Here is a 23342-nt window from a genome sequence, read left to right on the forward strand (position 1 = left end):
TCGGAAACCAACGAAAACGTCAACACCAACGTCATAATAGCTCATACCGGCAGTACCCTGTCACATGAGCCGAGATGCAAGGACGTTGAGCTAACCGCAAAGCAGTGAACGTGGGAGCCCTGACTCTCAGACGTTCGGTACCAGTCTATGGCTTCAGCTTTCGAGTCCCCATTCAAACCCCCACCAATCGTCGAATGCATCTCTGGATCTCATTGTCTCGGCATCGGCAAGAAAATCCACAATACAGACCGGGTTTGTGCTGACTGTCTTCAACGGCACGATCCACAGCAACTGCGCGTGTGGACTAACCCAAACACTGCTGCCTCACTACTTGTCGACGAAGAAGCTACTCGCAAACAAGTCTTGAAACGCAACATCGAAGCTCGCGGTCGCTATCTCTGTGCCTTTGAAGATCCGGATTTCCAACACTGTAGGTGGCGACTATACGACTTGAATCTTCGCGGCACTCGACTGGACTGTCCATCCGTCCGCAAAAAAGGTGCTGCCTGTTCCAGGTGCTGGAGAAGACGTTTACGGAAGATCAGAATCGCACAGTACTTCACGCCGACTGGGCTATGTCATGAAGAAGCGAACAAGTTGGCGATAAGGTCGGCAGGTTCGGAGGAGGGTAGTGAGGGGTCAGACGATGACGTGGAAGGCTACAACACAATAACGAGTTGAACTGCACCAGGAAAAGAACTGGTAAGTTGGATCCTGTAGAGTACCGGCGTCGCTAACGCATGAAGTGTACCGCTATATAGCCTGCTTGTCATGCTAGCACCACCTCCAAAGCCTCACTGCGCGTTCGGTACTGCTTGCGGCTCACGTTCGGGAGGACAAGATCAAGGACCAGATATATGTTCTTGGTGTAAGAACATGAGCTTCGATGCCTTGTATAAGCAAGCCGAAGCACATGCGAACACACGATTGCTCAAGCATCTTATCGACATGTATATGCACCAGCTTGAGCGCGACAGCTCCGAACGCATCAGAAAAGGCTGGGCCTGTCTCTGTGCCTGTAAAGACCCAGAGTATCGCTTCTCAGCATGGCGTTGCGACTTCAATCCCCAGGACTCCCGCCTCTGCGGTACTGTGCGCCATCGTGGCCAGCTATGCGCGCGATGCTACCGCAAAGCACAAGAGCAGGCCTCTCCATGGCTTGTCGAATTTGACGGTGACCGATTTGGGTTTCCATGCGTGTTTGAAGACCCACGACTAAGAAGGCCCATCGACAGCAATTGGAAGATCGGACCTAGGAACCAGCATGGCGAGCCCGATCCAAGCTGGGAAAAGGACCCAAGGAGAGACGGACGCTGCGAAAGAACGCGATTCAAAAACCAGCTTTGCCAAAGATGTTTCAATCGCATGTGCGAGATTCGTGGGTTCGGCCGGTACTTCGATACGGAGTGGGGCATACTCCGTGGCAACTACGGTGTGTGATCGAGACACCGCTATCAACGGCATGATTTGAATGCCATATTTTATTGGTCACTTCTGCTACGTTAACCCTAGATCATCGACCAGGCTACCCTCTTGTCCAAGACCCAACGCATACGCTCATCGACTACGAAGGACCACGATCATCTATGGACACGCGGCTTCATTGGACACACAAGCAGCTTTCCACAAGCTCACTGCCCCAGCATAGGGACAGCGAAAGACATGGACGCTCGAAAGCTCTGCCGCGACAACTCCAGAAGGTATGCAGACGAAGCCGGGAAGAGAAAAAACAAATTGGGCGGGGAAACCTACTACATATGTATGATTAGCGCCGAGAAAAAAGCATTGGTAACTAGACGCACATCCGTGGCTTGCATACTTTCCAGAATGGGCCTAACGACAATATGTGGCGCACAACAACATTCATTTCAACAGGACCACCTGGTTCTTGTCGTAACAGCGATAGAAGCTCTGGATGCGCAGCAAGCGACTAATCATCTCATCGCTCTGGGGGTAGCGTGCAACTACCTGGATGGGTCAAAGTTCGAAAGAACGACTTCTTCGAAGAAAGGCTAGTGGCAATTTCGAGGCTTGCATACGTATTGCAAAGCAGAGAGCTGCGCCCGGAAACTCCCATGCCGCTCACGTTGGGAAGTTACAGTAGTTGGCTTGGAACGTCGCCGAACTGACGAATGTGGAAGAAGACCGACGTGGCGACATCGGAAGGTTCGATTCGAGGGTTCAGAGTTCTTTTTGCAGTTTCGAAATCAGCCAGTAAGCATAGGGCAGGGTTGTTCGCGGGCTGATGGCATGGGATAGGATGGGATGGGAGACGTGTCTGGCGGTGACAGGGCTGCATGTATAGTCCTGGTAGGGCTAACGGCATCTGCAGCAATGACTTTTACCAGCACGATAAACAGGCAGTAATTACAGATACGAACCGCTTCATATTTGCGATGATTCTCATTTGGAAGCGACTTGCGCACATGTGTCATTTAGATTGCTGAAGGGGCTGTTATATTGTCATCGTAAACCGTGGTACTTGGCAACGACCTTCAAAGCTAGCCCGCTGTATGTACACAAGAATGTAGGCAGTATCCTAACACTATGTTTAGTGTTACATCCTTAACCTTTCTTTTTTGTCTACCCTCGGATGAAAGACACTCTTATCTGTCATACTGCGAGGATTTACCGACACGACTTACATAGCCTGCTCAACATAGGGTACCACTTTATTGCCAGGTTCTATGCAGTTATAGCTACTGCAAAACGGCAGCCAACGCCGAAAGTACGCGTGTCACCTACAGCCTCGAGCCTCACATCAGATCAAAGAGCCTGTGTCTATATCCTTTCTGGCATTTTCCTGCTAACCAGTCTTCATTGTCAGGAACGTAATCCGATCGTGAGCAAGTTAGAAATGGTTCCATCTAGAAAACCTTGGGTCTTGTTGTTGTGGGATGAGATGTTGAGAGTGATTACTCGTGCTTGCCCACCTTTTCACCTACACATGCAGCGATTCCGGTGGATGTGGGTGGTTTTGGCTGACTGAGAGGACGTTAAGCAAAGTTTTGGTGGCTGGATTTATTAAAACGCTCTATTTTGACTGATCTATCGCGCAGGCACCTCAAGAAGAGAACACTAAAGCCAGCGATACGATATCGCACGCGGTTGACAATCGACTTTGCTGTAACCAAGCCTGGCGGATATTTCAAGCGAATCGGCTTCTTCGAGGACGAACTTGATTGTGATGCCGTGTAATTAGGAACCTTAACTGCATTCATCTCCTTCTTCTCAATGAGAGGATCTCATCCGTTACTCCAAAACCGAATTGTTTGCCTCGAACTATGAGATCATCCTCACCGGTGAGCTCACCGTATTGTACTCCGAAGCTCCTCAATTCTTCAGACATTTCTTCTATAGTTGACATTCCTTCTTCAACTATTTATTGACTCTTTACTGTATCGCTTCAAATTGCTATCATAACGTAGAAACAACTGCCGTCCGCTGCGGACATGAGATTTGTGCATGACAGTATATATCGTCAGCCAGGCCCGACAGTACTAGAGACGAAACGCTATCGAGCAACAAGCGCGTATTTAAGAACTTATACGAAGCGTTGATTATAGCTACGTATAATATCTAGTATAATACAAGACTTTACGTAAAGAAACATAGTTGCATAGATAAATAGTAAAAACTTTACAATAAGGTCTTTATATAGCTTTATAGCTTAAGAAGCTTAAAAATAGAATGTAAGTACTTTGCTTAGCACTTAGATTCTGTAGTATAATTAGTGTTATAGAAATTATAGTAGTTGCTGTAAAAAGACCTATTTACTATCCTACACTATCTTAGGTCTCTTTGCAGTAGTTACTTATGTATTTAGAGTAAGCATTACCTAATTTGTAAGCTAGTTGACTATATTCTATGTCTTAACTATCTGCTAGGCTTAAGCGTGTGCTTATTACCTAAGATTTCTAAGCTCTTGCAAGAACATAGCCACTTCTAAATCTAGTAGTCTACGCTAGCGCTCTCTCTCTCTCTCTTTCTTTTTCTTATTCCCCGTCTGCTATTTTCTCTACACACCGGATACAAGCTATCATTCAACCAGCCTGCTTCTTTGTGCGTGAAGTCTGCCTTATAGCTCTGCTGTATTAGGATTGTCTTCTAAGTCTGAGTTGGACGTCTTAAGCATCTTGTTGTCTGATAGTCTCTGTGTTAGGGGTCCCAGACCCTAGGCTATATTGTTCAGTGCAACCTTGAGAAATAACATCTTGTACAATGCGAGAGCAAACCGACAACAAGTCGTCGTACAGAACCGCCATCCTTCCAAGCCGCAGGAAAGCAGCGGCTACGACGCTCGCACGTATGGGTTGGTGGCCAATAGCTATCGCCGTCATTGGACATCTCAGTAGAGTCGCAGCGGTTGAAGCAGCAGGGATATGTTAGATAACTGAGCGATAGTATAGTACAAATGAGCCCAGCTCAACATAAAGAATTCTCATCTAACGCTACACCCATTACGGATGAGCTATTCAAAAGAACTGTGGCGCATGTGGTTAGCCTGTGGAAAACTTGCTTCTAGCATTATATCACGATGCTCCAGCTATCGAGTCGAATAAAGCATCCTCACGAAGGTTGGGTCCTCCCATACGGTCTGTCGTAGGATGAAAAGGAGCCTTGTTTTGGATCGCGATAGTGCCACATGATCAACCAAAAAATGGCGCAGACTGCTGTTTGACTGGTCGCAAGACCAGCGCTAATTGAAGAGGCAACCATATTGTGACATATAACCACTGTACAGCGCCTCTAGTGATAGATTAGACCGTAAAAGTGCACGAACTGAAGATTGCAAGGCGTTGTCGTGGCTAGAGATGCTGACGATGCAGGCTACACTACTTTCGGACCGCTATTGGCCTGACAGCGACACCATATCTACATGCTCTGTCGTTCCCAAGCCAGATTACATTATACGAAAAAAGGACAGAGACAGAGCCATCCATCCCGCAATGGCTGTTCGTAGAGCACTGTACAGACGCCCAGAATGCAAAAAGCCAAGTCCGGCTCGACATCATCGGCATGCACACGCTCACTTAGGGCGAGCTTATTGATGATCATATATACAATAAGTATATGACTGCCAAAACTAGGGTTATTCAGGAGTATTAAATAAGTGATCCAGGGTTTAGAAGGGTTATCCGAGCAGCAAGATTCACCGGGTCAGGGTCAGTCAGGGGTCTATATAACCTCCCATAGCGTCTTTCTTCCTCTCTCCCCCTTCTCTTTGTAACTTGATCCTGTAGCTTTGATGCCGGCCGTACACATAGGATGATATGATTGATTTGTAGGAGATGGAGGCATGTCCGACAGGAAGAGAACAGGCTGGAAAAGCAGAACCCCATTCTCATCCTGCATATTCCTACACTTCAGTGTGCCCAGCTTCTATCCCAGATATTTTGACTCGCCCAAGCTACGGGTGGCGAAATCTCTCATATGTCCTATTTCGTATACGATTATCACTAAACTCGCCTTTAGCTCAAATGCGCAACGGCACCATGACCGGGTAGAGAGTGTCGTGGAAGACGTGCTGCACCCAATTTGAATGAGCGACTTGAAGCAAACTTCGCTTCTATAAGCGTTTAGGTAGAGCTGTCGGCGTGTCTAGTGCCACTAAAATCAGGTCCTGGAGACTGTGGACATGCTATTCTCTGTAGGAGGTGACCGAACCCAAATTGGTTTCTGCCGACTGGCACAACCGTTGTCTCACTTGCAGCTATGCCCACTTGTGTCGTTCTCCCATATTCACCCCTACATTTACAGAAGACATGCACGCTGCGACTGTGACCTCAACCGCGACCCGTACCACTAGGCCGGGTCCGTTATTTACATAGCATAGTGTCACAGGCCAAGCGCCGTCGAAAGCCTTGTTACTAATAACACCATCCAATGACTTTTACATAAACTGGGCTACAATGCTACAAACAATGCAATACATGAATTTACACAATCTCCTAACAATTCTATCTACAATACCCGCACCCAACCGTGCGACAGCTGCCGGTGGTAGGGTGTTTGGCGGTACGCGATGCATGCCTAGGCATTGTAACTACAGCAACGTCTTCCTGACCCTAATTCTTAAACAATCTTAATGTCAATACCTTGAAGGTTTCCTTCGGCTCTCCAGCGCTGGAGAGTAGATATGTAATCAGTAATGCCGGCTCCCCAAGTACTGGCCCTTGCCGCCTTAGCCTGAACCTCAGGAGGCGCGTTTCGAACCTTATCCGCCTCGCCCTCCAAGTTGAAATAAGAAGGAGTACAGCCACTCATGCCACTAAGACCACGAGCGTAGTTGACGACCTGCTGAGTCCAGGCCTTCTCTGCTGCTAAAGTAGGCTCAATAATAACCTTCTTCGCGTCATCCAACTTTTCATGTGCCTTGGATATGATGTATGCAACATGTTCGGATGTAGCATCAATGGTGTGTATCAAGTTACCACTAATACCAATCTGAGCCGGGCCCACGAATATGAAGTTCGGGAATCCATGGGTTAAGACTCCGTGTAGGGTGCCCAAGTCATCCTGCCACTTCTCCTTCATGCTTAAGCCATCACGACCGACTGCTGAAAAGCCGCCCAGTGTATCTGGCCCTCCCCTCATTGGCGGCGCATAGCCAGTGCTCCAGACTAGAACGTCGACAGGATACTCTCTGCCTTGGAAGACTATTCCGTCTTTGGTCAATCCATCAACGCCCTTGCCCCCTGTATCGACAAGCGTTACATGCGAATAATTGAATGCTTTGAGGTACTCGTCATGAAAACACGGCCGTTTGCACCAGCTTGGATACCACGGTGTCAACCGCTGTGCAGTTTCCGGGTCTTTCACGGTCTGAGAGACACGTTCACGGATCTTGTTTGCACGTTCCAAATCGATCTTATGGAGCCATTTGACGTACGAGTCCAGAGCTTCCGGTTCTGGTGCTAGATGTTTTACTCGCGGACCACCTGCAAGGGCAGAATACGAGGGCATGGTTGTCCAGCCATCGCCTACCATGTCCTTTGCGCTAGATGTGCTAGGGTCTGCAGAGAGAAAAGCCGCGAAGTTTTCCTGTCTTTCTCGTTGCCACCCTTCCTTGTGTGCTATCTCTTTCTCCCACAAACTCGGATCTGTGGGTCGCTGCCCCCGCTCGCCTACAGCCGAGGGTGTACGCTGGAAGACATACAACTCCTTACACCATTCCGCGAGACGAGGAACCACCTGAACAGCGGTCGCGCCTGTTCCGATGATGCCAACTCGCTTGCCTTCAAGGTTTGTCAGGGATGGCTGTCTCGGTGAGCCACCAGTAATTTTGTAGTTCCAACGAGCCGTATGGAATTGTTCGCCTTGGAACTGCTCCATATTCGGGAGTTGGGGAAGTTTAGGGAAGCTCGCAAGTCCGCCTAACGTCAAGACAAAGTCGCTTCTAATTTTCAACCCAACCTGTTCGTTGGACGGTGACCGTTTCTGTGTCACATCGAGGATCCATTCGTGTTGCTCCTCACTCCAAGTGGCCGATTGAAGAGCGGTTCGAAAGGCTGCCCGATCCTTCAAGTTCCACGTGGCGGCCATCCTGTTTGCGTGCTCTCGCAGCTCATATCCGTAGGCGTATTTATGTTTGGGCATATAGCCAGTCTCCTCGAGTAGCGGCATGTACATGTAGCTTTCAATGTCGCACATGAGTCCTGGATACCGGTTCCAGTACCATGTTCCTCCAAATCCACCCGCAACGTCCACAATCGCAATGTCTTCAGGCTCGAATCCAGCTTGAATGAGACGGATTGCGAACATGAGGCCACCATAGCCGGCACCTAGAACCACGAACTTAAAATGTTGGTTTTCCTGGAGCTGCATTCCGGGAAGAGAGCCTTCCAAGCCATCAAAGATATCATCCACAAAGTGCTTGTACTGCTCTGTTTGATGGAGAGCCATATACTGGGATTGGCCTTCTGATTTGATACGCCTGTTCCGCTCGGCTTCATACTTCTGTTGGATCTGAGAAAGTTGAGCGTCAGAGTCATCGTGGTTGTTATTGCCACCAAAGGAAGAGGTTGTGCCTGTGGCAGCAGACTCAATGGAGGCCATGATAGGGAGGCAAGATATTGATTGAAAGGTCAAAGGGTAATCTTTTATAGAAAGAGATCAAGTGAGGTTGTACAGAGAAGTGATATCTAAAGGGACATAAATACTGATACTGAAGCACCAAAATCGAGGCACAAGTTTATTCTACTTAGCAGTTTCCAGATTGGTCGATAGTTCACCGGGCTGTATAGCTTCCAAGACGACAAACTTTTAGCTGCCCTGGTCTGTCCAGTTACCAGTTCGGCGCGATTATCAGATTCCTGACAAATGCAAAAACTTGCCTGACCTTACAGATGGTAGACTATCTGGTAGGTGATTGCTAATCCGCTCATTGCTATGCGACGTGCCAATGTAATTTAGCATAAGTTGTACGAAGATAAAGGTGCGAGCTTCGTACATAGAGTCTGTCCGGACCAGCTTTCACCAGCTCTTATGCTTACAGCAAAACACAACATAGATTTGTCATTCGCACAACACAAGTTTTTACTAAGTAAAGATCTGCGTTGCTTTCTCATCCTGGTTTCGGTTTCGGTTTCGGTTTCGGACCACCAAAGGAGACGGGCCGATCGCATTCTGCATCGTTCGTGTAAGAGGCTATGTGTAACGAGAACTAAGAAAGTACCTTGTGCTAGAGATTTGGACGCAAGACGCATGCCTTTCCTGAAAGTGCAAGATGCGCTAAACCTGCTTATAAGGTGCGCCTCGCTCGCGAGAAAAAGAACAAGAATTGTTCGCTCCTTACTACCTACGCCTGTGGTACTAATATACAAGCCATCTCTCATTATCTCTTGTAACGTGAGGCAAGTACTGTTGCCTACAGTTACGCCATCACATACAACCTATAGGTATCTTATGGAAAGTGAGTTCTTAATAAGAAGACCCATTTACCAGCCTATGCATAGGCACTGCAGCTGTGTTAATGCGGGTAATGTGACCTTGAGATGCTAATTGGTTGCGTGATACAGCTCTAGAGTCTTTTGTATGGATAAAAATCCTGGATGCTATCTCGCGGACCAATCTTGACGGCCAGCTAAGCCTTTACAGCATAACGTTCGCGCTCGAATATGTCTAGTCTGTTGATAACACTACTTTTAGAACAAAGCACCGCTCCCGCATGTAAGCGTACGAGTCACGGACGAACAAATGCTCTACCTGCTAAATTTCATGAAGTCATGCCAAAGGTTTGTCTCAACGAATGACCCCATTTGGACAAAACAAGACCGTCCCTTGGCATAGAACATCATCACAAGCTTCCGAAAGTTCCGCGAGCACCACGAGCCGTAGGTGCAGATGTATAGTACGCTCCCGATGGATATAAAGTACACATAGCCGCAGCAATTTGAAGTGTGCCTCTTACAACGGCTTTTACCCCTCTTCGTATGTATTTTCAACCACTATCGTACAGCAGAATGATTACGATAGAATCCTTTACCTCCCATGATATCACTCTTAACAATGGTGAGACAACGCACTACGACGAGGCTGGTTCCAAAATCGGAGTTCCTCTGATATTCCTGCATGGCTACCCTGAAATTGCGGAGAGCTGGAAGAACCAAATCCAATACTTCTCAGATCGATCGAAATACCGCTTGGTTGCACTAGACATGCGTGGTTTCGGCTTGTCCTCTGCGCCTACTGACAACCGGGCGTATGCTATGGAAGCATTAGTGACCGAACTCGTCGATTTTGTGGAAAAGCTGGGCATCAAAACGGCTATCTGAGTTGCTCATGATTGGGTTACTGGAGTTGCTAGTGCCCTCGCAGCCCATCACCCTGGGCTGTTTTTCGGGCTCCGCCTCATTTCCATTCCTTATCACTCGGTTGAAATCAGCCGGTTTCATTTGGTATCTTTGGTCAACCGAGACATCTACCCTGAGGACAAGTATAAGTGAGGCCAATGGGAATACAGAACATATCATCAGTAGTATTCAGAAGGGGAAGCCCGTTTGTTGAATGAGAATGCTCCTGTTATGATCAAGTGGAATTACATGAGCAACTTTCTTGTCAAATGGGGGGAACCAGCTATCACAAGTACTTCTCTCCAAATCGGGGGCGTGCTTGGCAACCCCGCACATCTGCCAGATATTCCACTTGAGGAGACTCTCCTTGACGAATCCCACAACAACAACCTCTTAACATGCTTCAAACGGAACGGGTTTTCCAACCCGATTGCGTACTATCTCAATGATACATTGAATGAGGAATATGCCGAGAGGTCAGAGAATAACGGAGTACTGGATTTCCCAATCCTTTTTATCGACACAAAACGCGACACTACGTGTACTCTTTCCATGGCACCGAAAATGGCAGAAGAGCAAGAGAGATATGTGGAGAATCTGACTTTTGAGACGATCGAAGCAGGCCATTGGCCACATTTGGAACGACCAGCTGAGATTAATAAGCTGATAAAGAAATGGTTAGTAACAAAGTTGGGATTTGTACTATTGCAGTTGTAAGGAGCTAACGCTCAGAGGGCTATTACATGTAAAAGGATAAAGCCTGATTAGAAAATCCTTAGGAATATCTTACTTATACGGGCAAGGGTACAGTGCACAATTGTTTGTGTTTAGCTAGGGCTTAGAAGTTCAACCTAAGCATTATATGAAGGTTCACCTAAACTGCTGTTAGTTGACCTTCAGTACTCTACAGATATTACATGGACAAGTTCAGGAGAATTTCTTTGGTACATTGACAGAATTAAAGCGACATACCTCGTCAAATCGGTAGTGCCTACAATACCCGGCGAATTCTCGAATACACAGTGGCGAAAGAAGTACGATAGGTGACTTGAAGAGACATGGTGCCATGTATGGTCGATACAGTTTTGATTGAGCTTACTTTCACAAATGAATTGCCAAATTGGCTAGCTATATCCATGGAAATAGATCAATTTCAGCATTGCACCGTGGTTTCATCTTCCCATGGTTCGTGGTCTACATTGAGACAACAACTTCGAACCACCTTTGCTCTATGGCGTGGTGAGATGGATGATTTGTGAAAACTGAGTAATGCAGGCCACCTAAAGACGCGGCGGGATAAGGCAAAGCTGAGTTACAGTTTGAGATCCTCGGTCGTCCTTCCAGATATGTTCTCCAGAAAGAGACTTGACTTGAGCGACTCGACATGTGTTTGTGTCGAGCGGTAGTGATATGATGGTCGGTGTAAGTGGCAAGGTGTCAGGGCCAGTGTGCCTCAACAGTGGTTGCTGCAATGACTGTTTGCGTCACTGTCTACCAACATAACCTGACTGGTTGTTTAAGCTTGCCGCCTTTGCTTTGGGCTTTTATGAAGCGTTTTGCTAACGAGTGACTGCAGCCAATCGTTGACGTGGATCATACGGTCCTTAGCGCGGGTCTTTCTCTCGAAGATACGATCGGCAGACGACTTCGGAATCTTGAGTATAGATATTGGAAGTATGGCGCAGATCAGGGGTAGTGGCGAAGATGTGTCTTGATCTTTCGGTCTGAACATACAAGCGCGCGAAGAAGATCAGGGACCAGTCTCGTGTTTCCTCTTCAATATGACGAACTCTGCTGCACGTGTCTCCACGCCCATCCCACCGCCATCCATAGCTGGAGAGGCGAACACCCCGAGTTTGGCGACCTCTTTGATTACACAGCCCATATGGGTGAAAAGCCCTGCGCATATATAGTCCGCTGAAAGCAATATGTGAATTCTGCTATGGCGCAGGACGTCATCAGGGTCCCGAGAAAGGACTTCCCTCTTATGTATGTTCCCAAAACGCCGACGTGATTTGGCATGAGAGAATGGAGAAGGCGGATACTGTGTGCGATCGCTGCAGGTCGGTCATGGGCGCAGATTTGTTTTTATGGTGTTTCAACGACGACGGGGTACGGTTAAAGAAGCTGGTGCTGGGGAAAATGAGGCCTTTGGAAATAGGGCGGTGGATGTTGGCTAATGTCAGTGGGGCCAGGTGTAGCTGCCCGGCGTTGCTGCCATGTGCACTGGACTGTGTCTTGTCAGAAGTTCAAGAAGGTCAATAAGATGGGGTTCAACGGTTGATGTTCGGATTGGGGTCGCAATGACGTGTATGAGAAGAAAATAAGGTGGAGTCTGGTAAGACTGGCTTCTAGAAGAAGTGATGTTCGCCCGCCTTCCCCGAACGGGCGACTAAGCCGGAGGAGGGGCATTACGCCGCCTTCGGCCTTCAATAAATTGCGGACACAAGACTCATACCAAACCCCGATTTCTCCGCGAGCCCCTACGACTGTGCATACCGTGACTCACAGTTGCTCTCATCTATAAGGAAGTCAGTTCCTGACTTTGATCTCTTGTCACACACTCCAACCTTTCGATTCGGTTTTCAGCATCATGGACGGCATCAAGAAGACGTTTGCGCAATGCAAGAAGGAGGGCAGGGTACAATGTGCAACCATCAGAAGGAAGATGTAGAGCTAACATGTGTGCAGTCTGCTCTCGTCACCTATGTGACTGCAGGTTTCCCTACCGCAGAGGAGACGCCAGACATCATGATGGCCATGGAGGCGGGAGGCGCTGGTATGTGCAGCGAGCAATTGCTATGCCAGATGGCACGCCAGCAGTCAATTGACACGTCTAGACATCATCGAACTCGGCATGCCCTTCACCGACCCCATCGCAGACGGCCCGGCAATCCAGACCGCGAACACAGTACGTTGACCCATTCGCCACAATGCGTTCGAAACTGTTCCTGACACCATGTGTCTATAGCAAGCCCTCAAGAACGGCGTCAACATTGGCAGCGTCCTCCAGATGATCCGCGATGCGAGGAAGCGGGGTCTCAAGGCACCCGTCCTTCTTATGGGATACTACAACCCCCTGCTCAGCTACGGCGAGGAGAAGATGCTGCAGGATGCAAAGGAGGCCGGAGCCAACGGCTTCATCATGGTCGACCTGCCACCTGAGGAGGCTCTGCGCTTCAGGAACTTCTGCCGCAGCTATGGGTAAGCCTGCTGCCTCGACAAGCATGCGACGAAGACTAACAAGACAGTCTCTCTTACGTTCCGCTTATCGCACCCGCTACGTCCGAGCACCGCATGCGCGTCCTCTGCAAGATCGCCGATTCCTTCATCTACGTCGTGTCTCGCATGGGCGTCACTGGCGCCTCCGGTACCATGAACGCCGCTCTTCCCCAGCTGCTCGAGCGCGTCCACAAATACTCTGGCAACGTCCCGGCTGCCGTCGGTTTTGGTGTCAGCACACGCGACCACTACCTGAGTGTAGGCAAGATTGCTGAGGGTGTCGTCATCGGTAGCCAGATTATCAACACATTGCTCAAGGCTGAACCAGGAACGGGCGCAAAGGCAGTCGAGAAGTACTGCGACGAGATCTGCGGCAAGAGCACCCGCGGTGCGCCTCGGGAGGTCGGTATCATCGAGACATTGAACGAGGCCAAGGAGCCTACCAACGTGCATGTCGACAAGGTTATTACCGACAAGGACACACCGGACGGTCCTGGCCTGGCTGATCAGCTGGAGATGCTCAACACTGATGACGCTAACGGCACCAACGGTACACACGAACAGAATGGATTTGACGAGAAGCACAAGTTCCCCGCACGATTCGGCGAATTCGGTGGTCAATACGTTCCTGAATCGCTTATGGACTGTCTCTCTGAGCTCGAGGAAGGTTTCAATGCAGCCATCGAAGATCCCAAGTTCTGGGAAGAATACCGTTCTTACTACGACTGGATGGGTAGACCAGGTCATCTGCATCTTGCGGAGCGCCTTACTGAGCACGCCGGAGGTGCCAACATCTGGTTGAAGCGAGAGGACTTGAATCACACTGGAAGTCACAAAATCAACAACGCACTCGGACAGGTGCTCATTGCCAGGAGACTTGGAAAGACTGAGATTATTGCCGAGACTGGAGCTGGTCAGCACGGTGTTGCAACGGCCACGGTATGCGCCAAGTTCAACATGAAGTGCACCATCTACATGGGAGCTGAGGATGTCAGGCGCCAAGCCTTGAATGTGTTCCGCATCAAGTTGCTTGGTGCACAGGTTGTTGCTGTCGAGGCTGGTGCTCAAACCCTGCGTGATGCAGTCAACGAGGCAATGCGCGCCTGGGTCGTCCACCTCGACACGACTCACTACATTATCGGATCTGCCATCGGCCCTCATCCTTTCCCCACCATTGTCCGCACTTTCCAGTCCATCATCGGAAACGAGACCAAGGAGCAGATGCAGGCGAAGCGTGGCAAGCTTCCCGATGCCGTAGTCGCTTGTGTTGGTGGTGGCAGCAACGCCGCAGGAATGTTCTACCCCTTCTCCAAGGACCTTTCTGTCAAGCTTCTCGGTGTCGAAGCTGGTGGTGATGGTGTCGACACCGACCGCCACAGCGCGACTCTCTCAGCCGGAAGCAAGGGTGTGCTCCACGGAGTCCGTACTTATGTTATTCAGAACAAGCACGGACAGATTAGCGAGACTCACTCCGTCTCTGCTGGTCTTGACTACCCTGGTGTAGGACCTGAGCTTGCCAGCTGGAAGGACAGCGACCGTGCCAAGTTTATTGCTTGTACAGATGCCGAGGCCTTTATTGGCTTCCGTCTCTTGTCACAGCTCGAGGGTATTATCCCCGCGCTGGAGACATCGCACGCCGTGTTTGGTGCTATTGAGCTGGCAAAGACGATGAACAAGGACCAAGACGTTGTCATTTGTGTGTCTGGACGTGGTGACAAGGACGTGCAGAGTGTTGCTGAGGAGCTGCCCAAGCTGGGACCCAAGATCGGCTGGGATCTGAGGTGTAAGTGACGTTTTTTTTTTTTTTTAACTACTATGAATACTGCTAACGAACTACAGTCTGAACGACGACGTTGTCTGTACGAGGTCATGATTATAGGTGTATATAGGTCGACGGTCAATGCAAAACATTCAAACAAGATTGGCCATGAAAATTGACTACATGGTGTTTGTGAAAAGTGAGGCTCAACAGACGATTCTTTTTCATGTATGATATCACACGTTGTGATTTCTGATTGGCGCAGGCAGAATGCGGGCCAGATATCCGCGACGATGATGCAGGTCGGGTGGTTTTGGGCAAGGATTCGAATGCAGGCAATGATTAGCCGCGGCCAGGAGCGGGCCATGGCGAAGACGTGAAGATATGGCACAGTAGAGAGGATATGAAGACTCATGCTGGGTATGCGTGGGGTAGTCGTGTGATGGGCAACTAAGACACTACCCGTTGCACAACCCGAGAGAGTGGTGAAGCGTGGGCGAGGTGTGGCTGCGGCGGAGGGCTGGAGCGCCAATCATCGGCCCATGTGTCTCCGACTGTGCTCGGGAGTGCAGTGACGAAAGCGCATCCACAATGTCCAGCTACCAGGCCGAGAAAGGTTCCGCGCCAATCCCACACTTGTCGATAGAATCACTCCATGCCGCAGTTTCCACGTGCTGCAAGCCACCTGACCGCCCTGCGAGCACTACGCCCTCTAGTCTGCCTACAGTAGCGTCTTCTCGCTGGAAGACTGCCATCCACCACCCTGGACGTCCTGACGCCTTACCGTGACGCTGCGCCCACCCAAGCTATAGAGCTCCAGGAACTCGACACACGCCCAGAACAGCCGCACAGGGAGAGCAAGAGAGAACAGAAGCGACGGGAGAAGCTCGAGCAGCTTCGCGAGGCCCAAGAGATGAAGTTCTCGCACAGTCTGCAGTTTAATGCTGTGCCCGACTGGAGCAACCACTACATCGCCTATAGCAATCTCAAGAAGCACATCTACAGCCTTGAGACACAGCTCAACCAGAAGCAGGCGCACACCGACGCCGAGTCGTCACCACTCCTCAACGGAGATGCCGACGATCCAGACAAGATCTTTACCAATACCCTCGACACCGAACTAGAGCGCGTCACGTCCTTCTACAAGCTCAAGGAGAATGAAATCTTCGACGAGATGGAGGCCCTGCTCAAGGACGAGGAGTCGTTCGAATACCACCAGGACGAGTACAATGAGGAGAATGAGAATGCGCCGCCGGGCAAGAAGATGCGCAGCGGGAGTGTGTTCAAGGCGATTGGCTTCCACCGACCGCGGGCCATGAGCGGGGCAAGCGGACGGTCAACAGATCACGGCGCAGACGGTGACGCATCCGGCGACGACTCCGAGGACGAAGACGCCGACGAGACTGCGCGGCTTCGCAAGAAGAGCCCAGACGGCCAGCGGCGACGAAGACGGACAATCGACGAAGACATGGCAGCCTCGCACGCCTCCTCGCGACGGAAGACAAGCGTCGCATTCGAAGACTACAACGACATGGCCTTCTCCGCGCTGTACGAAGAAGGCGTATCGCTGAAGAAACGCCTGGTTAGCGTATACGTCCTACTGTGCGAACTCCGCTCCTTCATCCAGCTCAACAAGACGGGATTCGAAAAAGTGCTGAAAAAGTACGACAAGATCATGGACCGCAAGCTCAAGAAGACATATCTGAGCAAATACGTTTACCCCGCCTATCCCTTCCAGCAGAGCACCATGGACGAGCTGACGCGCAATCTCGAGCGCATGGAATCCGCCTACGCGCAAATCGGCACAAAAGGCGACATTGCCGAGGCGAAGCGCGAATTGAGATTACATCTGCGCGAACACGTCGTCTGGGAACGGAATACGGTCTGGCGAGAGATGATTGGAATCGAGCGGAAAGCGCAAGCGGCGAATATCGGTATCAGCCATACACTGCTTGGACGCGATACCACGGGTGGCAAGATACGGCGGCAGGGCGACGACGTCGAGTCGGATATGAAGGAGGTGGATACGCCGATTGGGCGATACCGGTGTCCGCAATGGCTGCTCAGCAGGACGTTTTGGATCCTGCTGAGTTGTATTGCCGTGTTTGTTGTGTTGCTTGTTGTGCCCATTATGGAGGCGCCTGAGCAGCAGAATTGTCTTGCCATGGTCATCTTTGTCAGTTTACTGTGGGCTACAGAGGTACGGATCCTGTTGAGCGATTTTGATCATCGTTTGGCTAATTACCACAGGCTATACCCCTCTTCGTCACGTCCCTTCTGGTTCCTTTCCTTGCTGTGACGTTGAATGTCGTCCGAAGCGATGTCGAACCTCACAAGCGTCTGGAATCAAAGGCCGCAGCGTCATACGTCTTCTCTGCCATGTGGACGCCTGTCATCATGTTGCTGTTGGGTGGGTTTACCATCGCGGCTGCGCTGTCAAAGTATAATATTGCTAAGATGATGGCTACACTTGTTCTTAGCAAGGCTGGAACCAAGCCAAGGACTGTGCTGTTGGTCAACATGTTTGTGGCCATGTTTGCTAGTATGTGGATTAGCAATGTCGCAGCGCCTGTGCTTTGCTTCTCCATCATCCAGGTACGTCAACTTGTCGCAGAAAACGTTCAAGTCAAGCTAACCTTTCGCAGCCTATCCTTCGTAATTTGCCTGCCGACTCCGACATGACCAAAGCCCTCCTCATGGGCATCGCCCTCTCCTCCAACATAGGCGGTGCCGCTTCCCCCATTGCGTCCCCCCAGAACCTAATCGCACTGCAGAACATGCACCCGGAGCCTTCCTGGGGCATATGGTTCTTCGTCGCCTTGCCCGTGTGTATCATTTCCATCCTGCTCATCTGGGTCTTCCTCCTGGCTACTTTCCAACCCGGAAAAGGGCCGTCCATTGTTCCCATCCGGCCGCTCAAGGACAAGTTCACGGGTGTGCAGTGGTTCATTACCATTGTCACCGTCGTGACCATTGTCTTGTGGTGCGTCAGCCACCAGCTTGAAGCTACGTTTGGTGACATGGGCGTCGTAGCCATCATCCCCATTGTCCTCTTCTTCGGCACGGGTATCCTCACTAAAGAAGACTTCAACAACTTCCTCTGGACCATCATCATACTCGCCGCCGGCGGCCTTTCGCTCGGCAAAGCAGTCAACAGCTCCGGTCTCTTACACACCATTGCCCTTTCCATTACCGCTGGCGTGGAAGGAATGAGTCTGTACGGCGTCCTCGTCACGTTTTGTGCCTTAATTCTCGTCGTGGCCACCTTCATCTCGCATACCGTTGCCGCGCTCATCGTGCTGCCCCTTGTGCAGCAGGTGGGGCAGCAGATGCCGGAGCCGCATCCGAATCTACTCGTCATGGGCGCTGTGTTGATGGCGAGTGGGGCCATGGGCTTGCCGACGAGCGGGTTCCCGAATATGACGGCCATTATGATGGAGGATCAGAGGACGGGCCAGAGGTACCTTGCTGTCAAGCATTTTTTGACCAGGGGTGTTCCCGCGAGTATTATGACGTTTGGGGTTATTGTTACGGTGGGGTATGGATTGATGCTTGCGGTTGGGTTTTAAAGTCGAATGGGGGATTTTGTGTTGCGTTTGTAGACTGTTTCTTTCTGTTAATGAAGATCTATGGAGAGCATTTTTAGCGTGGGCTGGGTTGATGAATCGAGGCGTCGCGATCTTTTGATATGTTTGTGTTGTGAATACTATGATATGTTGCTGATTGTGAGGTCGTAGTGAAGATATTTTAGTCATGTAAGGTGTGACTCTTCATCGAATAAGTGATTGTTGGTGTTGGTATTGGTACCGTGCCCTGCACGGATGTGTATACTAATATGTATTATAGGAAATGACTCCATTCCGACCTACCCATTGTATGACTGTCTCTCAAAGGATCGTCGCAATGAAAGTGGCGTGCTATGCACAGATGTCTCTAGGTGACATACAACGCAAGGAAAACCACTACCTCATCCATCGAGCCTCACTTCTTTTCCTTGCGTACCTCGAGAAAATGTTGTATGAACGTCTTTCCATCTGCATAAAAAAGGCTCTTCAGATACGAACTTCCATACTTTTCCTTCGCTTCCAGACAATTGGCGCAGAGATGATCTCGGTCTTCGGCAGGGATACAAGCAATACGATTCACTTCAACGCTAGGGTTCATCTTTTTTAGCTCCATGTTTATCTTCCTCCTTACCTGTAGCATGTCGTCAGCGAACTTGACGTTGTCGCTGAACCGCTTTTGCCGCCACGCGCATGCATGTTCGTCATCTGGTTTGGCCCACAATGCCTCGTAGTCTGCACTGTCTCTCAAGGCTCGTGCGTTAGGGTAGTCTTCTTCTTCTATGCGCGTTTTCACAAGCTCCTCGGTCGTCTTTAATGCGATCATAGGATGAGATACTTGGCAAGCTTCGCAGAGGTCTAATCCTTCCTCTTTCGTGCCTCCATCTAGGACACAGATTGGTGATCCGTGTTTACAGTTAACAAGTGTTGTCATTTGCGTGCCGTAACTTGCTTGTGGTGCCATGGTGTGTACAGATGTGTGTCTTGGGTAGCGGTGAAAGGCCCTTCAATTTCGAAAATTGCTGAGGTTTAGATGCTACGTAAGTTTTGAAGATTTTCTTCGGTATATTGATGTTGAAGTTTCCGACGGCTAGTATGCTTTTCTGCTTTTCATTCTTCGTTATCGTTGTTCGCAGTTCTCTTTATAGCCATGAATATGGTGTGCTATGTATGAGTCTGTTGATGACTATCGAGAGCGGTGGACGACGACACGGTCTGTTGCTATGAGTTTCAGGAGCGAACGTCATACTTCCTTCCAATCAATGGGCTAGGAAAAATTCATGGTGTCGATAACTTAATGACCTTGAGGCAATGGAAGACCTGCGGCTGATCAATGCTTGATATCCAAGGCTCGTCAACGGCTTTTCATATGGGTAGTGACTACAGGTGACACAGAATCGTTGACGAGTATCGTGGTATGAATCATTTAAACACATAGATGATGATGCTACAACGGATATAGGAGAAGAAAGGGTATACGAGCGAGATGACTGCACTAGTCAAAGTTACATCAATGACTGTTAGTCGTTCCCGGGTGCAAGCATGCTTTACATCTCGCACGAGATGTTCATTCTCAGCTCATAGCCATCTACTCGTTTGCTTCTACTAGCGACTTTTCAGTTTCCTCTGGAAGGGTTACCAATCGAGTAGTATCTAGGTAAGATGCGGTTCTATATTGTTTCATAAACCATCAATCTTTTTCATCACTCTGTTCCTCTTTCTCCCTTCGATGCTTTGCTGCAGCGACATAGGACAAACAAGCCACGAACAACCTCCGCAATTCATACCAGATCCAAACGAGAAGGTGCCCTCAAACGGTTGATCCCGCCTGCCTAAGGGTATCTTTGCAGTACTAGTGAACGATATCCCGGATGATGATGTAACGATGGGCAGGCTTGTGTCGTTATCTCTTAATCCATGCGCGCAGTAGGCAGTGCAGACCTGCCACAACCACGATCTATGCAGCGCGAGTCATGAATCAAAGTATGAATTCGTTTTCGCAGTAGCATACTCGGGGTTGGTGTTGCGCAGTCGCGTCAGCCTCGCACGGGCTAGGTATCCAGGCGGGATGTATTTGGATGTCAGCTTACGGCCCCCACGTCAGCGCTACCCAGTGGGAGGTTCCTGCAGCGCCATTTCCGAGCTTTCCTGCTCCTACATGCTACCTAGCCCCCACTAGTTTGGTATAGAGCCAACATCGACATCCAGAATGCTGGAGGATCGTTATGTATTTAGCATCTACCTTGCGGATCTATGCAGGTAGCAATTGGCCAATGATATTGGAAGGTCCAAGTTGGAGCATAACCACGCCGTAAGTTAAAGTGCTTCTTATAAACTGTCTCCTTCTTGATGCTCTCAATTATTCATCCGAGACTACCGGAGAGCTTAATCGATCAATAACCATGGGTAACGGTCCTAGCTCACTACAGACAAATATCAACCATGCAGCGTACTTCTCCAACTTGAGGTCTATAGACCACGACTTGCAAACGATTACAAGTAACAGAAGTAGCTCTTCAGCGCTTGTTAGTATATCTGCAGTCCAGCCAGGACAGCAGACGAAGAGTACGAACTCCAATCCTACAACGCCGTTCAATTCATCAAGCATCTTGCAAGAAGCGAATCGTGTCCAATCTTGTTCGTCGAAGGAATTTATCCGGAGATCCACATTTTGGAAGACTGTGGGAGCCATCGCTGGATTCTTTCTCATAGGTCAGTCTCGTCAATTGCATGTACCAAAGTCTTTATTAATCTCCTCAAGCACTCTTCGCCGCGTTAGGACACTATATGCTAGTCAAGGGTCTAAATGGGACGCCTCTCGAGGCTAGCTTCCTCACCCAGACTCAGTTCTCGGCTGTCTCTATATTGTTAAGCACAATCTTCAAAGCTGCACTGACAGCCAGCATGGGTACGTGTTTCGCACAACACCTCTGGTACGTTTTGCGTGGAAAGGCGATGTCTCTTTCGATGGTCGAGATGCTGTTCGTAATTCGAAACGACTTATTCGCATTGCTCAGTCCACAAGGGATACGGAGAGCGCCTTTGCTGTTTCTTATGGCACTTCTAATCTGGTCTCTTGGGATCGCTGTCATTTATCCACCGGGTGCGCTCACCGTAAGCGTCAGGACTCAAGAGTTTACTGAGTATCACAACATGTCTATAATGAACCCACCCGTTTCACCGCAACTCGACTTTTCCGGAGACGAAAGCTTCCCTACTTTAAGCAGAGGAGACCCACTACACGGGCCTGACAAGGTCTTCTTAAACTTTCCACTAGATCCAGAAGTTCGAAAATCCATATCCATCGACAAGAGTTTATCACAGATCCCTTTGGATGCTGACATCCGACAATTCATATATAGGTCAGTTGAGTACTCCAGTAATCTAACAAAGGCTGAATCTATAGTGGACCTTCGAACCGCCTGGTGTATCTCGCACAGACTATAAAGAACAGCAACCAGATATCTACCTTCCCAAATCACCCAGGAGAGAATTCCACTTACAATTTGCAATTCAGAGGACCTCAATTCAAATGCACCACGTCAGAGTACAACATCACTCTTTCGGCTGAATACGATCCGAAGGAACTCATGGTACCCATCTGGGTATCGTCATGGGACGATCAAAAGCTTATCCATTCGTTGACACAATATGATATCAAAACATTCAATGCCCACTGTAGGTCCAACAATAGCCTAGTCTGGAACGCACATGCTGTGGCGAATGAGCAGGTCTGCAAATCTGTCTCCGTACTCTATAACGTCAGCGTCACATTTCCCGGGGGCGTCCAGACAGTGAACTACTCCATCAGCGATGCAAGAACTCTTCCGCGAAGAGTGGACATATACGATACAATCGACATCTCGGGCGCCTACGATGACCCGAATCTTAATCCGGGCAAATTGTATGGAATACAGCTTAGGCTTCCATCGATACCAGAAGCATTTGAAGAATGGCACCAGAAAGTATCAGAAGCTATTCCTATCTCTAATGAGTGGGCCATCCTGGACTCATTGATGCCCTTTCTTGATAAGACATATTTCCATTCGCAGTATCTGCCCTCAGATGCGTTATCGCCACCAGAGCTTTTGCCTCTGCAGCAGCCAATGGTTTTGGATGGCAATTGTCAACAGAAAGAGGAGTCACCGAATTCTACAGACGATTCTGTACGTGAGAGATGGCCGGGCTACCTCAATTATAGGTCCGATCGTAAGTGTGGTGACTGGCTTGTACGATTTCAAACACTAACCGGAATGAAGCCTACTTGAGAGGTTCCGTTTTCCACAAGTCTCGATACAACGAACACGAAGGACTCGACCCAAGACACGCGTTTAATCTCGCCGAGAACATGCTTAATGGGGTTTTAGCCAATATCACCATGTCTGCTATATCACTCGGCACCTGGTGGGACATGGTGCCCGTAACAAGCACAAGATACAGCAGCACATACACACTTAGTAATCCGCTCAACCTCGTCCTTCCATACAGTATCTGCCTAGCCGCAGCAAGCGTGTTCGTCATCATCTCGATTTGGTCCTTGTGGCGTAATCGCGCGCCTGCAGCCGATGGCGGCTTCCTTCAAATCATGTTAGCGACCGTGGGAAACACGGAGTTGAGTCGAATCATGCTTGAAGAAGGCGTAGCTACGATCAATGATATGTCAGATGAGCTGAAAAGCTCAAGGATCATATATGGAGAGCTGGTCTATGAGGACGAACTGGGGAGAAAAGGTAAACGATATGGATTTGGGACAGCAAGTGAGGTCATTTCGCTGGGAAGAGAAGATGAACGTGTCTGAAGTATGAGATTCTGAGCGTTTTATACAATGTTCGAGAAGTCTTGGAGACAATACGGAGTTTTCACCGTCCTTGCATCGCAAGTGCAGCGAATACAATATCTTCGAATACAACTGAAGTTCCAAGACGCGACGAACACGTAGTCCATGAGTGCGATGTAGACTTTTACCCTTGGCGGATTACCCTCACTGTATCTTGCCGCCCTGTC

General features: G+C 49.4%; 8 protein-coding genes across 8 annotated transcripts; 6 read left to right on the forward strand and 2 right to left on the reverse strand.

The window, feature by feature from the left end:
* Window positions 1-147: 147 nt before the first annotated feature.
* GT037_005560 (uncharacterized protein) lies at window positions 148-1440 on the forward strand (the record flags this gene model as incomplete). The annotated part of the gene is made up of 3 exons (XM_038930607.1): window positions 148-631; window positions 678-702; window positions 747-1440. The coding sequence occupies 3 exons, from the start codon at window positions 148-150 to the stop codon at window positions 1438-1440; spliced, it is 1203 nt and encodes a 400-aa protein (XP_038786296.1).
* A 1153-nt stretch (window positions 1441-2593) lies between these two features.
* Window positions 2594-2989, forward strand: GT037_005561 (uncharacterized protein; the record flags this gene model as incomplete). The annotated part of the gene is made up of 1 exon (XM_038930608.1): window positions 2594-2989. The coding sequence occupies one exon, from the start codon at window positions 2594-2596 to the stop codon at window positions 2987-2989; it is 396 nt and encodes a 131-aa protein (XP_038786297.1).
* Window positions 2990-6075: 3086 nt separating this feature from the next.
* Window positions 6076-8058, reverse strand: GT037_005562 (uncharacterized protein; the record flags this gene model as incomplete). Its single annotated transcript, XM_038930609.1, has 1 exon — window positions 6076-8058. The coding sequence occupies one exon, from the start codon at window positions 8056-8058 to the stop codon at window positions 6076-6078; it is 1983 nt and encodes a 660-aa protein (XP_038786298.1).
* A 1406-nt stretch (window positions 8059-9464) lies between these two features.
* GT037_005563 (alpha beta-hydrolase) lies at window positions 9465-9776 on the forward strand (the record flags this gene model as incomplete). Its single annotated transcript, XM_038930610.1, has 1 exon — window positions 9465-9776. One exon carries the CDS (start codon window positions 9465-9467, stop codon window positions 9774-9776), a length of 312 nt encoding a protein of 103 aa, XP_038786299.1.
* Window positions 9777-10025: 249 nt separating this feature from the next.
* On the forward strand, window positions 10026-10511 carry GT037_005564 (uncharacterized protein; the record flags this gene model as incomplete). Its single annotated transcript, XM_038930611.1, has 1 exon — window positions 10026-10511. One exon carries the CDS (start codon window positions 10026-10028, stop codon window positions 10509-10511), a length of 486 nt encoding a protein of 161 aa, XP_038786300.1.
* A 1876-nt stretch (window positions 10512-12387) lies between these two features.
* On the forward strand, window positions 12388-18344 carry GT037_005565 (tryptophan synthase; the record flags this gene model as incomplete). The annotated part of the gene is made up of 10 exons (XM_038930612.1): window positions 12388-12435; window positions 12486-12573; window positions 12635-12705; window positions 12766-12998; window positions 13046-14803; window positions 14856-14882; window positions 15348-15391; window positions 15588-16975; window positions 17026-17370; window positions 17421-18344. 10 exons carry the CDS (start codon window positions 12388-12390, stop codon window positions 18342-18344), a joined length of 4926 nt encoding a protein of 1641 aa, XP_038786301.1.
* A 573-nt stretch (window positions 18345-18917) lies between these two features.
* On the reverse strand, window positions 18918-19302 carry GT037_005566 (uncharacterized protein; the record flags this gene model as incomplete). The annotated part of the gene is made up of 2 exons (XM_038930613.1): window positions 18918-18920; window positions 18973-19302. The coding sequence occupies 2 exons, from the start codon at window positions 19300-19302 to the stop codon at window positions 18918-18920; spliced, it is 333 nt and encodes a 110-aa protein (XP_038786302.1).
* A 1438-nt stretch (window positions 19303-20740) lies between these two features.
* GT037_005567 (uncharacterized protein) lies at window positions 20741-23136 on the forward strand (the record flags this gene model as incomplete). The annotated part of the gene is made up of 4 exons (XM_038930614.1): window positions 20741-21050; window positions 21100-21700; window positions 21745-22547; window positions 22598-23136. The coding sequence occupies 4 exons, from the start codon at window positions 20741-20743 to the stop codon at window positions 23134-23136; spliced, it is 2253 nt and encodes a 750-aa protein (XP_038786303.1).
* Between the last annotated feature and the right edge of the window lie 206 nt (window positions 23137-23342).

This window comes from Alternaria burnsii (assembly GCF_013036055.1).
Source record: "Alternaria burnsii strain CBS107.38 chromosome Unknown 732, whole genome shotgun sequence".
Classification (NCBI taxonomy): Eukaryota; Fungi; Ascomycota; class Dothideomycetes; order Pleosporales; family Pleosporaceae; genus Alternaria; species Alternaria burnsii.